We start from the raw sequence: 17,500 nt of genomic DNA on the forward strand, positions 1-17,500 counted from the left end.
GGGAAGGAACACACGAAGGAAACACACACACGGAGAACACACGGAGAACACACGGAGAACACACGGGGAACACACGAGAACACACGGAGAACACACGGGGAACACACGGGGAACACACGGAAACACACACGGGAACACACGAGGAACACACGAGGAGGAACACACGGGAACACACGAACACACGAGGAACACACGAGGAACACACGAGGGAACACACGAACACACGGGGAACACACGGAGAACACACGGAGAACACACGGGAGAACACACACACGGAGAAACACACGGGAACACACGGAGAACACACGAGGAACACACGGAGAACACACGGAGAACACACGGGAACACACGGGGAACACACGGGAACACACGGGGAACACACGAGGAACACACGGGGAACACACGGGGAACACACGGGAACACACGGAACACACCGGAACACACGGGAACACACGAGGAACACACGAGGGGAACACACGGAGAACACACGGGAGAACACACGGGGAACACACGGGGAACACACGGGAACACACGGGGAACACACGGGAACACACGGAACACACGGAGAACACACGGAACACACGGAACACACGGAACACACGGAGAACACACGGGGAACACACGGAGGAACACACGGGAACACACGGAACACACGGAGAACACACGGAGAACACACGGAGAACACACGGGGAACACACGGAGAACACACGGGAACACACGGAGAACACACGGAGAACACACGGAGGGAACACACGGGGAACACACGGAGAACACACACACGGGGAAACACGGAGAACACACGAGGGAACACACGGGGAACACACGGAACACACGGAGGAACACACGGAACACACGAAACACACGAGGGAACACACGGAGAACACACGGAGAACACACGGGGAACACACGGGGAACACACACACACGGGAACACACGAGAACACACGGAGAACACACGGGGAACACACGGAGAACACACGGAGAACACACGGAGAACACACGGAGGAACACACGGAACACACGGAGAACACACGGAGAACACACGGGAACACACGAACACACGGAAACACACGGGAACACACGGGAACACACGGAGAACACACGGAACACACGGAGAACACACGGGAACACACGGGGAACACACGGAGAACACACGGAACACACGGGAACACACACACACGGAGAACACACGGAGAACACACGGGGAACACACGGGGAACACACGGGGAACACACGGAACACACGGAACACACGGAGAACACACGGGGAACACACGGAGAACACACGGAGAACACACGGAGAACACACGGGGAACACACGGGGAACACACGGGGAACACACGAGGAACACACGGGGAACACACGAGGAACACACGGGGAACACACGGAGAACACACGGGGAACACACGGGGAACACACGGGGAACACACGGAACACACGGGAACACACGGGGAACACAGGAACAGGTCAGAAGAGTTTACAGAAGCAGCAGCTGATTTATTTACTAGAATTGAATCTGAAACAAGTGGAGACGCAGCTCAGAACAGGAGAAGAACCTGGAGCTTCTCCTCAACAGAACCAGAACATTATTCAAGAAACTACTTCTGTTTTTAGAGGAAAATCACATTTAAAGTGACATTAAAACCTAAACCTTCAGTATTTGAACTAAAGCCACAGTCGCCAAGTTCAAACAAGAACTTTAATTCTGAATAAAAATAATTTCATTTAAGTCGCAGGTTTTCATGGAAATACAAAATTAAAGCCAATACTTTCATTACATTCAGAGATTTTTTTTATGCCATACTGTGGAACATTACAGCCAAAGGCCCAACTCCAGGACAAATAAAGAGTCAGGTCTGTGGAGAGGCGAGGACACAGTTCCAGTTCAACTTTAGTGACGACAGTAGTTTAGACTCTTTAGACCAGGAGTGTCAAACTCATTTTGTTCCAGGGGCCGAATCCAACCACATTTTTCTGATGAGGGTCACGGTCAACAGTCAAAACCATCGTCCTTTAAGACGTTTGGAAAGAGACAAGTCTTCATTTGTGCTGCTCTGGTGGGAGGGGCCACGTACAGAGACGCTGGAGAAAATCAGCCGAGGGCCAGATTAAAGGTGTTGGAGGGCTGGATCTGGCCCCCGGGCCGTATGTTTGACACCCCTGATTTAGAACAATATAATTTCATTTAAAGCACAGGTGTCAATCATACGGCCCAGGGGCCAGATCCGGCCCTCCAAGACCTTTAATCTGGCCCTCGGCTGATTTTCTACTCAAATATTTTAATGATATTTTCTATTAAAATGTTGTTAATTTTCTGTGGTGTTTATCACAGCAGCGTCTCCAGCGTCTCTGTACGTGGCCCCTCCCACCAGAGCAGCACAAATGAAGACTTGTCTCTTTCCAAACGCTCTTAAAGGACGATCGTTTTGACTGTTGACCGTGACACCCTCATCAGAAAAATGTCCAACAGGAGAAAAGTGGAGCCGAGTGCAGGATTTTACAACAAAAATGGACTTATTCCCATTTCTACAAGTTAATTTTAAACAAGTTTATGTTAAAACTTTGTGTTGAAATTGTATTTTTCTTAAAGTTTCAGGTTGTTCATAATATTATAATATTTTGTAAAAGAAAGAGTTCATCAATTAGAGATTTCTGAAATAGATTTGTGTTTCTCTGCACAAATATTTGAACTTATTGTTCTTTTTGGGGTTTATATGACATGAGTTTTCTGATCCGGACACTTTGAGATCAAAGTCGGTTGAACACGACCCCTGGACCAAAAGGAGTTTGACTCTCCTGGTTTAAAGTCGTGTTAAATCTTGAGAGAAAAGGTGGGTGATATTTACTCGGAGGCGTCGGTGAAGAGTGCGTTCTCCTCATCCAGCTGTTTGGCCAACTGTTCACTCATCACCTCAGAGAGAGAACAGGCAGGGGGCGCTACAGCCACACAACCCCACGGGCTCTAAACACACACACAAACACACAAACAGAAACACACAAACAGATTAAACATTTTTCATTCATTTTACACATTTATCAAGACCTTCAGCGTCTCGTGCACTTGAGCTCAGCGTGTTCTTTAAGCTGTTGTCAAAACTTCAGAAGGAGGATTTTGTTTTGTCACCATCAGCTCCACAAATGCGTCATATTAATCTTCTGGTTCAAAGTCCCTTCGACTGACAACAGCAGTGACGTCACTGGGGTTGAGTAACGGCTCTGTTAGAGAATTTTATGATATAAATGTTAAAGTTAAAGTGTTACTCATTTATATATGTAATTCTTTCATTAAAGTATGAATCGTTTAAAGGGTGAGTCATTTAAATATTAATCATGGTGTAATAAACATTGCTTTGGGTCTGTTTTGGTTCAGGAGGTACGTGACATGAAACCAGCAGCAGATATGAATGACATGTCAACTGACATATTAAGCTCATCTACTATTGGCACCAACAACTAGGGTTTGTCCCATCGTTGACTTGGAGAGTTGTGGAGCAGAGTCGGTCAGGGAGCTGACAGACAGTGTTTATAACTCTCCTTCCGTGCAAGTATTAATTTCAACCGTCTCTTTCTGGTGTGTCTTTATTTAATGTATTTTTGATGTCTTTTGGGTAGAATTCCCTGACAGGCTCCACTTGTGAAGCTGCTGTGACTTTAGTTTGTTTCTCGTGACAGAAAAAGTTCGACTTGTTTGTGTTTCATGTGAAAAGGCCCAAGAATGACAGAGATCTGAACTATAAACCTGCTCGTACACGTGTGTCTGACACTTACACAAACTCTGAGCTGAGACTCTGCTCCTCCAGATCCTGAACGTTTAAAATGAGACACAGGTTTTTATCTAGTTTATGTTTTAGGTCGTTTTACACAAACAAAGAAACAATTTATGAAGAAAAGAAGAGAACTCAGATGACGTCACACTGGGAGAATTCTGTCCAAATTTTGGCTCAATTTACACAAAATAACTAATTTTTCCAACACTTTGAACACAATTTCAAGAAAATAAATGAGTTTTCTTATATTTTTCTTTGTCAGATAATAATCCCTGTGGCGTTAGAGGAGTTTGGGCTCAGTGTACACGTTACGGTTGCTACGGTAACTAGGCCTGTGCAAAAATATCAAAATATCGACATATCGTATCGTTAAATGTGATGATTCAGTCTGGATATCGTGTTCTGCTGTATCGATATATCGCCAAGAGGATTTTTTGGTTTATTTTACTCAGTGATTTAGTTCCAGTTCCAGTTTTGTTGTTTGTTCAGAGGAAGGAAACTGGTTTATGCGACACATTTGACTTTTTTTGTGTGTTTTTGAGGATTAAAATTGGTGTTTTTCAGATGAACTTTGCACAAGAAATGGTTTAACAAAGACTTTTAGTATCACAGCCATGATTTAGACTTTATTTTTTATTGAACCTTATCAAATCAATTTGAAAAATGTCGTATTGATTCAAAAGTGGATTGTATCGAGGTTTGTATCGTATCGGCAACTTCTGAATGATCCCAGCCCAAACAGGAACAATGATGGAATTCCCCAGTGTGACGTCAAGATTTCCAACAAAAAAGTAAAAAAAAAAAGTTTACATTTTTAGTACAGTCTTAAATATGACAATCTTAAGAGAGTTTTAGTCACATGAAAAGTCCAGCAGGTCTGAGGCTCAGCAAATTAAACCTGTGACAGAAGGTCGTGCATTTTTCTCACACAGATTGTTTCGTTTGGATCAGGAAGCAAAAGCAGCTCCTCACCCTCGTCCACGTGACTCACCAAGAGATTTATGAATTATACATATTGTGTTGAATAAGTAAAAATTAATTAAATAAAAGCCTTTACTCTTGTACATGTATCATTCTGATGCCCAACTGTGTGCTAATATTTGGATAATGGTTGATGTTTTACAGGCGTTTAACTTCGAGAGATCAGAATTTCAAAATAAAAAACTGGGACACTGTCGGTTTGTGGAGGTCGGTGATAATAAAACAGTGAATCGAGTCGGGGTGAGCACTGCCTTGAGTCTGACGATACGATACATATCACGACTCACATGTCACGATTCAATATATCACGATCTATCTCGATACAAAAAACAATGGATGATATATTGTGCAATTTTTCAATATTTACTTCTAATAATAGAGTCAACTGCACCTTCAGAAGAACACAACTGTATAAAGATCATTTAGAAATGTTATAAAATCATGAAAACAGTGAATGTAACTAATGAATTTTTGTGAAAAATATTATTTTAAATAATCGATTCAGATCCATTTTGAATTGATTCAAGAATTGTGTAATGAAGTATCACGATATATCACTGAATCATTTTTTTAGAATCGAGTGCACAATTCGTCACATTTTCTTTGGGTTTTGGTCGTTTTTAAGCAGCTTTTCTGTATTTTACGTAAACAAATGTGAGTTTATGTCTCGCTTTACTGTTGCAGGATCAGATTGGTTAAAAACTGAGACACTGGGACATTTCTTGGTCTCAGGTGAACAGATTTTTGTAAAGCGGGACACACTCGGGTTTGGATGTTTGTTGAAAACAAAAGAGTAAAAAGAGCGTGGAAAACTTTGCATTCTCCTGTCAGTCACGATCTGAGGAACTTCTGACGCTGCTTTTTTTTTTTCTGCTTTATGGTAATTTGCAAACACTGTTTTTCTGTATTTTGGCAAAACAAATGACAAATTTATGCTTCTGTTTATTGTTGAGAAGGATCAGATTAGTCAAAAATTGTGATAGCCCTGGTTTAGTCCCGATTGGTCAAAAATAGAGACATTTCTTGGGACAAATCAGTGGTTTTGTTTAAATCTGCGGGGACAGGGGGACACAGGCTCAAAACTGGGACTGTTCCAGAGACACAGGGACGTCTGGACACTCTAATCTAACTGTAACTGACACTCTGTTATAAACTAAATTATTGCTAAAACCAGCAGCTCTGAGGCTTTTCTGTTTGTGAAGGAGCTCGGCGGAGGAAAGAGGCTGGAGACTCCTGGTTTAAAATATTATCAGTATTTTTCAAAATGAATAAATGGCTGAAAATATAATGATTTTTGTCTCTGTGTTCCAGACAAGTCCAGACACGTCCCTGATGACCAGTCCCTGCTCCTCTGACGTGAGCAGACCTCAGCTCCTCATCACCTCACGATAAACTACAATAAACACCGAGCAAACACGAGAAACGAGCTGTAAAAGACCTGTTCTGAACACAGACTGTGTGAAAGACTATAAATGACACGGTGTGTGGTTCTGACTCACGTGTCACGACTCTGAAAGAAATGAGATTCAATAAAATAATAATAATGAGGCGAGACAAAAGAGAAGAACTTTTAAAGAGACTAAACCTGTAAACAAACGTGTTAAACAAGTTCAGTGTTTGGATTAAAAGACACTGTCAGGCCTCATTAAACACTAGAGTTTGAGTTAAAATCATGTCCATGATTAAAAACGTTGAGTTTAGAGAGAAAAGAACAGAAGTGACAGTTTATGTTTGTTTAGCTGCGCTGAGGCCGAAGCTAACGAAGCTAACGAGGCTAATGGACTAAACCAGGTCTAAACCAGGTCTAAACCAGGACTAAACCAGGACTAAACCAGGACTAAACCAGGTCTAAACCAGGACTAAACCAGGACTAAACCAGGACTAAACCAGGTAAAACCAGGTCAAAACCAGGTCTAAACCAGGTCTAAACCAGGTCTAAACCAGGACTAAACCAGGTCTAAACCAGGACTAAACCAGGACTAAACCAGGACTAAACCAGGACTAAACCAGGACTAAACCAGGTCAAAACCAGGTCTAAACCAGGACTAAACCAGGTCTAAACCAGGTCTAAACCAGGTCTAAACCAGGTCTAAACCAGGACTAAACCAGGACTAAACCAGGACTAAAACCAGGACTAAACCAGGACTAAACCAGGACTAAACCAGGACTAAACCAGGTCTTTAGCTGCGCTGAGGCCGAAGCTAACGAGGCTAATGCTCCTTTAAACTTCACTTTAAATCCTCAGCAGTAAATGTCCGTGTGTCTGTGTCCGTGTGTCTGTGTCCGTGTGTCCGTGTGTCTGTGTCCGTGTCCGTGTGTTTGTGTCCGTGTGTCTGTGTCCGTGTGTCTGTGTCCGTGTGTCTGTGTCCGTGTGTCTGTGTCTGTGTCCGTGTGTCTGTGTGTGTCCGTGTGTCTCTTTGTGTCCGTGTCTTTGTGTCCGTGTCGGATGTAAATGTCCGGGGGCAGGACTCACCTTCGGCGCGGTGACTGAAGTTTGATCCATGATTTTATTGATTTTATTCGTGTTTTTTTCCGCGTTTGTTGAAAAGTGAAGCGGCGGTTTTAGCCTCGGAGCTAAAGTGCAGCGTGTGGCGAAGGCAGAGGAACGCGACGCAAAACGTCACTTTTAAACGTAAAACAGAGGCTTTTGTTTGTGACACGCACAGGACGCGTTAGTTTAAAGTCCGGACTCCGCGGTGTAAACGTCACGACTCGAGGTAAAAGTGTTTAAAGTGAATTTAAAACGTTTGAACGAGGCAGAAGAACGAGAACGTGAGTCCAGCGTCAGTGACACGCCCCCGGGGAAAACGGAACTGCGTCATCATTGCGTCATCACTTAGCCCCGCCCACCTCTGTAATCTAGATTTATTTGTTTATTTTTAAATAAATGATTAATGTGAAAAAAAACTAAGAAAAAAAAAACATAAACAAACAAACAAATAAAAAAAAAATCTAATTAACAAACTTAGAAGTGACATCAACACTCAATAATATTTATAAAGAAGAGTTTGACAGACCAGAAATCTTCATGTATTAATTTAATTTAATTTTTTTCTTTTGTATTCAAATCCTTGTCTGTTTTACAGTATTAGTAAGTCTTTATTTATATCGTGCTTTCCCAGACATTTTCTGTCCCCAAAGACACTTTACAGAACATTATTCATTCACTCTGCACCTGCTGATGTAAACTACTGTTGTAGCCACAGCTGCCCTGGGGCAGACTGACAGAAGCACGGCTGCCATGCCACTCAGCGCCATCAGTCCCTCCGACCACCACCATCACACACACACACGCACACACACACACACACACACACACACACACGCACGCACGCACGCACACACGCACACACACACACACACACACGCACACACACACACACACACACACACACACACACACACACACACACACACACACACACGCACACACACACACACACCACTTTCATACGAGGCAATGTGTGTGAAGTGTCTTGCCTAAGGACACAATGATTGAATTGATTGTGTTTAACTGACCTCGACTATCAACTATTTATGGACCTGGAGCATGTTTTGGGTATTATACTATTACATGTTTTATATATATATATATATATATATATATATATATATATATATATATATATATATATATATATATATATATATATAATAGTCTTGATTTAGTCGTGAGTCCTAAACATGTAAATTAATGCCATATTCATTTTGTAGATGAAGGTTCTTTAACTTGCAGTAGTTGGAGATAAGATTAATCACAATGACCTTTAGCTTCTGCCCACACCTGCTCAATGACTCAGTGTTTGATTTGATTGTTCTACTATGTTTTATTTTATGGACATTGGACTGAACAGAATGTGAACTGTACACAGAACAAATGAACAAGAACATGAGAAAATCAGAGTCGCACCATCAGTATCAACTTTTAAATCACTTCTTAACACTTATTTTTATCAGTTGGCTTTTTTAAAACTGGTTTTAGCTTGAGTTTATTCCTGATTTATATTTTATTCTATTTCTTTTTATTTATTTATTTATTGTTAATAGTTTTATTAATTTCTTAATTGTTTACATTCTTGTCTGTTTTTGTGTTTTCTCTGTGCTATTTTTATACTTTTTGTGTTGTTCTTTGCTGCTTTTAAAACCTTGTTTTTAAATGTACTTTATAAATAAAGACTTATAATAATTATTATTATTACATGAACATGATTTAGTCCTGGTTTAGTCCTGGTTTGATCCCGGGGGGGGGTCGTGCACCAGCTGCTGCTGCTGCTTCTTAAACCTCAGAACAAAAACACACAAACCGGAAACAGATGTCTGTCATTACGAATTCACCAGGCCGTATTTTATTTGATCTACGAAACGCTGTGTTCCACCCGTGATGTCACGAAGTGGAGGTTTTTAAATGAACAGCTCAGTGTAAAATGTGCAGCGTTTGTGTGTTAAACAAATAAAACACAACAGCCGAGCACAGAGCACAAAATAACGTCGTATTTATTTGTCGTAGGTCCTTTAAACGCGGTTCACTATTAGCACTGTCGTCGTGGTTTTCGATATTTCTTCGGTGTAGACAACAGATTATTATTATTTCTTTTTTTTAAATTTTATTTTAGTAGGCATTTTTATTAATAAGTAACTTCGAATATACAAGACACACGTTGGGCAACAACAAAAATAGATAACGTTCTAATGTCACTGACAGCGTGAAGTAAATAAATAAATAAACACAAACATACATTTTCATATTGCAGGGGTTATCTGAGTTCATGTGTAATTAAGCAAATACACAGTGAAGACACATAAATGCGGTCATTGTCCATCAGGGGAGAGTCTTTGTCCTTAAAAGTGTTACAGTTTATTGTCCAGAAGGATCTGGGGTTGTGTAGTCCTCAGTTTATGGAGATTATTTATTTTAAAATATCGGGTTCGTGGATGTTTTTGTTCCGTTTTGCAGTTTTATTTTGTAGGAGGTGACCGGATGTGCGGTGGTGTCTGGGCGGAAGTTGACACGTCCTCCTCAGCATCCTTTCTCCTGAGCATCCTCCGTCCTCCGTCCTCCGTCCTCGGGCCTGTCCTCCCCGCGCCCACACGCCTCCGCTGCGGGCTCACGTCGGGTTTATCTCGGGTTCATCTCGGGATAATCTCGGGTTTATTCGCTGTTTCGGGTCTTCTCCGGGGCCTTTCTCCGATGGCCGGGCCCAGCTGCCTCAGTCCGCCCGGGACCAGAGCGTCAGACGCGGCCGCAGATGCGTCGGTGAGTCTCGCTCTTTTCACCCCCACGTCCCGAAAATAAACACCAATCCTCAAGTTATTTTATTATTTTACTCAAAAATGTAACGGGAAATCGCATCAAAACAATTAAATTTAACCGTACGCAATTTATTATTTGGATCTGCTAGCGTCTGTTTCACCTTATGTGATGCTAAAACCAGGACTAAACCAGAACTAAACCAGGACTAAACCAGGACTAAACCAGGACTAAACCAGGACTAAACCAGGACTAAACCAGGACTAAACCAGGACTAAACCAGGACTAAACCAGGACTAAACCAGGTAAACCAGGACTAAACCAGGACTAAACCAGGACTAAACCAGGACTAAACCAGGTAAACCAGGACTAAACCCAGGACTAAACCAGGAAACCAGGACTAAACCAGGACTAAACCAGGACTAAACCAGAACTAAACCAGGTCTAAACCAGGACTAAACCAGGACTAAACCAGGACTAAACCAGGACTAAACCAGGACTAAACCAGGAACTAAACCAGGTAAACCAGGTCTAAACCAGGACTAAACCAGGACTAAACCAGGGACTAAACCAGGTCTAAACAGGACTAAACCAGGACTAAACCAGGACTAAACCAGGACTAAAAAACCAGGACTAAACCAGGACTAAACCAGGACTAAACCAGGACTAAACCAGGACTAAACCCAGGACTAAACCAGGACTAAACCAGGACTAAACCAGGACTAAACCAGGACTAAACCAGGACTAAACCAGGAAGACTAAACCAGGACTAAAACCAGGACTGAAACCAGGACTGAAACCAGGACTAAACCAGGACTAAACCAGGACTAAACCAGGACTAAACCAGGACTAAACCAGGACTAAACCAGGACTAAACCAGGAAAACCAGGACTAAACCAGGACTAACCAGGACTAAACCAGGACTAAACCAGGTAAACCAGGACTAAAGGACCAGGACTAAACCAGGACTAAACCAGGACTAAACCAGGACTAAACCAGGGACTAACCAGGACTAAACCAGGACTAAACCAGGACTAAACCAGGTACCAGGACTAAACCAGGACTAAACCAGAAACCAGGACTAAACCAGGACTAAACCAGGTCTAAAACCAGGGACTAAACCAGAACTAAACCAGGACTAAACCAGGACTGAAACCAGGACTAAACCAGGACTAAACCAGGACTAAACCAGGAAAACCAGGACTAAACCAGGACTAACCAGGACTAAACCAGGACTAAACCAGGACTAACCAGGACTAAACCAGGACTAAACCAGGACTAAACCAGGTCTAAACCAGGACTAAACCAGAAACTAAACCAGGACTAAACCAGGACTGAACCAGGACTAAACCAGGGACTAAACCAGTCCAGGACTAAACCAGGTCTAAACCAGGACTAAACCAGAACTAAACCAGGACTAAACCAGAACCAGGACTGAAACCAAGACTAATCCAGGACTAAACCAGGACTAAACCAGGACTCTATTTGAACCATTCTAACTGTGTTTTTGTGTCTCTTTTTCCCAGAATGCCTCAGTGCAGCGTCTCTTCCGTGTGTGATTCCCGCCACAAAATCAAAAACAAATCGAATGTACCAAACACTATGTAGAAACGATGCTGGAAACTCTGTAAATCTCCACACACCTGGATGTATCTCAGTGAGCTGAATGTTTATTTCTGACACCGAACTGTAGAAATCGCTGGAACAAACCAATGATTGTTTTTTTTCAAAGTTTTCAGTCGCAGTTAAATTAAAAGATAAAATTTCAAGACGACTTTTGAACTGAAGATTTGGAAGAATTTTGGAGCAGTGTTTTTGCCGTGAAGAAGCCCACGTCTTCGGAGACTTTGGAGATTTCTGGATTGTAATATTTTTGTGTGATTTATTTATTATTTCTTTTATTTCCTGGACACTGGAAGAGTCGATCAAAATGAGTAAACCTCACTCGGGTCTGAGCTCCGAGGCCACGGAAAAGGCACGACTCGAGCTCAACGAGAATCCAGACACCCTGCACCACGACATACAACAGGTGAGCTCCCGTCCAATCAGGAGAGAGACAGGTGAGTTCCCGTCCAATCAGGAGAGAGACAGGTGAGCTCCCGTCCAATCAGGAGAGAGACAGGTGAGTTCCCGTCCAATCAGGAGAGAGACAGGTGAGCTCTCGTCCAATCAGGAGAGAGACAGGTGAGCTCCCGTCCAATCAGGAGAGAGACAGGTGAGCTCCCGTCCAATCAGGAGAGAGACAGGTGAGCCATCGTCCAACCAGGAGAGAGACAGGTGAGCCATAGTCCAATCAGAGAGAGACAGGTGAGCAAGAGAGACAGGTGAGCCATCGTCCAATCAGGAGAGAGACAGGTGAGCCATCGTCCAATAAGGAGAGAGACAGGTGAGCCATCGTCCAATCAGGAGAGAGACAGGTGAGCCATCGTCCAATAAGGAGAGAGACAGGTGAGCTACTGTCCAATAAGGAGAGAGACAGGTGAGCTCCCGTCCAATCAGGAGAGAGACAGGTGAGCCATCGTCCAATCAGGAGAGAGACAGGTGAGCCATCGTCCAATAAGGAGAGAGACAGGTGAGCTACTGTCCAATCAGGAGAGAGACAGGTGAGCTCCCGTCCAATCAGGAGAGAGACAGGTGAGCTACTGTCCAATCAGGAGAGAGACAGGTGAGCTACTGTCCAATCAGGAGAGAGACAGGTGAGCTACTGTCCAATCAGGAGAGAGACAGGTGAGTGTCTCTCCTGATTGGATGGGTAGTAGTAATAGTAGTAGTAGTATTTGTAGCAGTAGTAATAGTAGTAGTAGTAATAGTAATAGTATTTATTTGTCGTACATTTGTTTACAGGTTCGGGACATGATCGTTATGCAATAGTAGTAGTAGTAGTAGTAGTAGTATTTATACTTTTGTGTGCTGGTTCGGGACATGATCGTGACACTGTAGTAGTATCAGTAGTAGTAGTAGTAGTAGTAGTAGTAGTATCAGTAGTAGTAGTAGTAGTAGTAGTAGTAGTAGTAGTAGTAGTAGTAGTAGTAGTAGTAGTAGTATTTATATATTTGTCTCCACAGGTGCGGGACATGATCGTGACACTGTAGTAGTAGTAGTAGTAGTAGTAGTAGTAGTAGTAGTAGTAGTAGTAGTATTTATATATTTGTGTACAGGTGCGGGACATGATCGTGACGCTGTAGTAGTATCAGTAGTAGTAGTAGTAGTAGTAGTAGTAGTAGTAGTAGTATTTATTATATATTTGTGTACAGGTGCGGGACATGATCGTGACACTGTAGTAGTAGTAGTAGTAGTAGTAGTAGTAGTAGTAGTAGTAGTAGTAGTAGTAGTAGTAGTAGTATTTATTTGTCGTATATTTGTGTACAGGTGCGGGACATGATCGTGACACTGTAGTAGTATCAGTAGTAGTAGTAGTAGTAGTAGTAGTAGTAGTAATAGTATTTTTATATATTTGTGTACAGGTGCGGGACATGATCGTGACGCGTCCCGACATCGGTTTCCTCAGAACAGACGATGACTTCATCCTGCGCTTCCTCAGGGCGCGGAAATTCAACCAATCAGAGTCCTTCAGACTGCTGAGTCAGTACTTCCTGTTCCGCCAGCAGCACCTGCACATCTTCCACAGCTTCAAGGTGAGAGTCTGGAGAACAGCGCCCCCTGCTGCCCGCCACAAGAACACACGCCACTAACACTAACAGCACCACGCAAAACGGACGAATGTGAACTTTAAATCATGTTCTAATGTTCCTGGTCACACTCAGAGCTGGAGCTGTGTTATTCTGAGTCTGTTACATCTCCAAACCTCCAAACACTCTGTTCCACCTTGTGATGTCATCAAGTTCTCAGCTCCTTTTCCCTTTAGTTCGGTCGAGATCGATAAAGAAACTCCAGGACTGAAATGATCCAGGTGATTCTAGTGAAGGTGAAGTGTGGAGTTTAAAAACACAGTGGAGCACTTCCTGTATCACCACATGATGACATCACCAGGTGGAACAGAGTGTTTTCAGTTTGAGTTTGTGTGTGAAACAAGTGAATGAAACAAAACACGAGTCCAGCTCCTTGGATCATGAACAGAAGGTTTTAGTCTGAAGTCAAAGTTCTTCTAACGTCAAACAACGACAGAAATCCAAGAAAGAAAAGCAGCGTCTGAACAACAAGTTTGAGTTTATAATTTCACTCATGACTCACTGTAAATATGAGGGACAAAATATCAGTGAAAACAAACTAAATTTAATTCATAATTCGTTCATTCCAGAGCTCGAGATCTTTAAAACATCTTTATTGAAGGTTTCTACAGTGTTTGACTTTAAATCATCAGGTTGTTCCACACAAACTCACCACAAACACAAGAACTTTTTTTTATGAGTTCCACGTCCTCCTGTGTCTCCGTGTGTCTCCCTGTGTCTCTGTGTGTCTCTGTGTGTCTCTGTGTGTCTCCCTGTGTGTCTCTGTGTCTCTGTGTGTCTCTGTGTGTCTGTGTCTCTGTGTCTCTGTGTGTCTCTGTGTGTCTCTGTGTGTCTCTGTGTGTCTCTGTGTGTCTGTGTGTCTCCCTGTGTCTCCCTGTGTCTCTGTGTCTCTGTGTCTCCCTGTGTCTCTGTGTGTCTCTGTGTCTCTGTGTTCTGTGTCTCTGTGTCTCTGTGTCTCCCTGTGTCTCCCTGTGTCTCTGTGTGTCTCTCTGTGTCTCTGTGTGTCTCTGTGTCTCCCTGTGTCTCCCTGTGTCTCTGTGTGTCTCTGTGTGTCTCTGTGTCTCCCTGTGTCTCTGTGTGTCTCTGTGTCTCCCTGTGTCTCCCTGTGTCTCTGTGTGTCTCTGTGTGTCTCCCTGTGTCTCCCTGTGTCTCTGTGTGTCTCTGTGTGTCTCCGTGTGTCTCTGTGTGTGTCTCTGTGTCTCTGTGTGTCTCTGTGTCTCTGTGTGTTCTCTGTGTCTCTGTGTGTCTCTGTGTGTCTCTGTGTGTCTCTGTGTGTCTCTCTGTGTCTCTGTGTGTCTCTGTGTCTCTGTGTGTCTCCCTGTGTCTCTGTGTGTCTCTGTGTGTCTCTGTGTCTCTGTGTGTCTCTGTGTGTCTCTGTGTGTCTCTGTGTGTCTCTGTGTGTCTCTGTGTGTCTCTGTGTGTCTCTGTGTGTCTCTGTGTGTCTCTGTGTGTCTCTGTGTGTCTCTGTGTGTCTGTGTCTCTGTGTCTCTGTGTCTCTGTGTGTCTGTTTGTCTCTCTCTGTGTCTCTCTGTGTGTGTCTCTGTGTGTCTCTTTGTGTCTCTGTGTGTCTCTGTGTGTCTCTGTGTCTCTGTGTGTCTCTGTGTGTTCTCTGTCTCTGTGTCTCCGTGTGTCTCTGTGTGTCTCTGTGTGTCTCTGTGTGTCTCCTGTGTCTCTGTGTGTCTCTGTGTGTCTCTCTCTGTGTGTCTCTGTGTCTCTGTGTCTCTGTGTGTCTCTGTGTGTTCTCTGTGTCTCTGTGTGTCTCTGTGTCTCTGTGTCTCTGTGTGTCTCTGTGTGTCTCTGTGTCTCTGTGTGTCTCTGTGTGTCTCTGTGTCTGTCTCTGTGTGTCTCTGTGTGTCTCTGTGTGTCTCTGTGTGTGTCTCTGTGTGTCTCTGTGTGTCTCTGTGTGTCTCTGTGTCTCTGTGTGTCTCTGTGTGTCTCCCTGTGTCTCTGTGTGTCTCTGTGTGTCTCTGTGTGTCTCTGTGTGTCTCCCTGTGTCTCTCTGTGTGTCTCTGTGTGTCTCTGTGTGTCTCTGTGTGTCTCCCTGTGTCTCCGTGTGTCTCTGTGTGTCTCTGTGTGTCTCTGTGTGTCTCCTGTGTCTCTGTGTGTCTCTGTGTGTCTCTGTGTGTCTCCGTGTGTCAGGTGAACAGTGTTGGGGAGTAACAGATTACATGTACCAGAGTAATCAGAGTACAAATGATGAGTAACTGTATTCAGTTACAGTTACTGTTTCAGTGAGTGGGAATTGGATTACAGTTACTTTGCTGAAATAAATGGATTAAACAGAGGGATTTAACTGTTTTCACATTTTGGACTAAATCCTTTTTTTTTTTTTTTTCTCAGTGATTCCACTCATTGCCGGACACTAAACCAGGACTAAACCAGGACTAAACCAGGACTAAACCAGGACTAAAACCAGGACTAAACCAGGACTAAACCAGGACTAAACCAGGACTAAACCAGGACTAAACCAGGACTAAACCAGGACTAAACCAGGACTAAACCAGGACTAAACCAGGACTAAAACCAGGTCTAAACCAGGACTAAACCAGGACTAAACCAGGACTAAACCAGGACTAAACCAGGTCTAAACCAGGACTAAACCCAGGACTAAACTAGGACTAAACCAGGTCTAAACCAGGACTAAAACCAGGACTAAATCCTGCTGTGTGGACGTGTTTCTTCGTCTTTTATCAATAATATTTTTTAATTTGTTTAAATAAAGTTTGGGCTTTTTATTTTATTTTATCAGATAAAACTTCTTATGTGAAGATTTCCTCGTCTTTGTTTCTCTACAGCAAATCAAGTAATCCAAAGTAATCAGATTACATTACTCACTTGAAGTAATTTAATGGATTCTATTACAATTTACATTTTTGGGGATGTAATCTGTAATCTGTAGGGGATTACATTTTAAAAGTAACTTCCCAACCCTGCAGGTGGACGACCCGGGCATCAAGCGGGCGCTGATGGACGGGTTTCCTGGAGTCTTGGAGACGCCCGACCAACACGGACGAAAGATCCTCCTGCTGTTCGCCTCCAACTGGGACCAGAACAGGTCAGAAGTCAAGTCACTGGAGGTTTGAACAACTCAGCCTCAGGTCGGAGCAGAACTTTATTTAGTTTATTTGTTGTTTTGCAGCACTAAACCTCACGGGTCATGACCAGAAGAGTTCAGACTCAAGTCAAAAGTTCTGTTATGTTATTATAATCAATGAGTGTTTTGTTCAGACTGAAGACGTAGAGACTCAGAGCTCACTCATGTTGGTGTTAAACTGTTTCTGTCCAAACGGGTTTCAGCAGCTCCACACTGACCCCTGCTGACCAGACCTGGACACTGCTCTGACAGGTGCAGCTGCACGTCCAACGAGCAGTGTGACAGTGTGACAGTGTGACAGTGTGACAGTGTGACAGTGTGACAGTGTGACAGTGTGACAGTGTGACAGTGTGACAGTGTGACAGTGTGACAGTGTGACAGTGTGACAGTGTGACAGTGTGACAGTGTGACAGTGTGTGACAGTGTGACAGTGTGACAGTGTGACACAGTGTGACAGTGTGACAGTGTGACAGTGTGTGACAGTGTGACAGTGTGACAGTGTGTGACAGTGTGACACAGTGTGACAGTGTGACAGTGTGACAGTGTGACAGTGTGACAGTGTGACAGTGTGACAGTGTGACAGTGTGACAGTGTGACAGTGTGACAGTGTGACAGTGTGACACAGTGTGACAGTGTGACACTGTGACAGTGTGACAGTGTGACAGTGTGACAGTGTGACAGTGTGACAGTGTGACAGTGTGACAGTGTGTGTGACACAGTGTG

The 17,500-nt window shown here is 43.4% G+C and overlaps 2 protein-coding genes across 2 annotated transcripts in view; one reads left to right on the forward strand and one right to left on the reverse strand.

The window, feature by feature from the left end:
• Positions 1 to 7,565, reverse strand: part of riok3 (RIO kinase 3 (yeast)) — a 16,958-nt gene extending 9,393 nt beyond the window's left edge. The window contains 2 exon segments of the mRNA XM_055150702.1: positions 2,845 to 2,960; positions 7,220 to 7,565. Of these exon segments, the coding sequence (XP_055006677.1) occupies positions 2,845 to 2,960; positions 7,220 to 7,249 (146 nt within the window). The 5' untranslated portion in view covers positions 7,250 to 7,565.
• A 4,114-nt stretch (positions 7,566 to 11,679) lies between these two features.
• clvs2 (clavesin 2) overlaps positions 11,680 to 17,500 on the forward strand; it is a 9,995-nt gene continuing 4,174 nt past the window's right edge. The window contains exons 1-3 of the mRNA XM_020928999.2: positions 11,680 to 12,023; positions 13,459 to 13,629; positions 16,620 to 16,738. Coding sequence (XP_020784658.1) covers positions 11,925 to 12,023; positions 13,459 to 13,629; positions 16,620 to 16,738 — 389 coding nt within the window. The 5' untranslated portion in view covers positions 11,680 to 11,924. The remainder of the gene's footprint in view (positions 12,024 to 13,458; positions 13,630 to 16,619; positions 16,739 to 17,500) is intronic.

The sequence above is a fragment of the Boleophthalmus pectinirostris genome, unplaced genomic scaffold (assembly GCF_026225935.1).
Source record: "Boleophthalmus pectinirostris isolate CB_2022bp ecotype Guang Dong unplaced genomic scaffold, ASM2622593v1 HiC_scaffold_15, whole genome shotgun sequence".
NCBI lineage: Eukaryota > Metazoa > Chordata > Actinopteri > Gobiiformes > Gobiidae > Boleophthalmus > Boleophthalmus pectinirostris.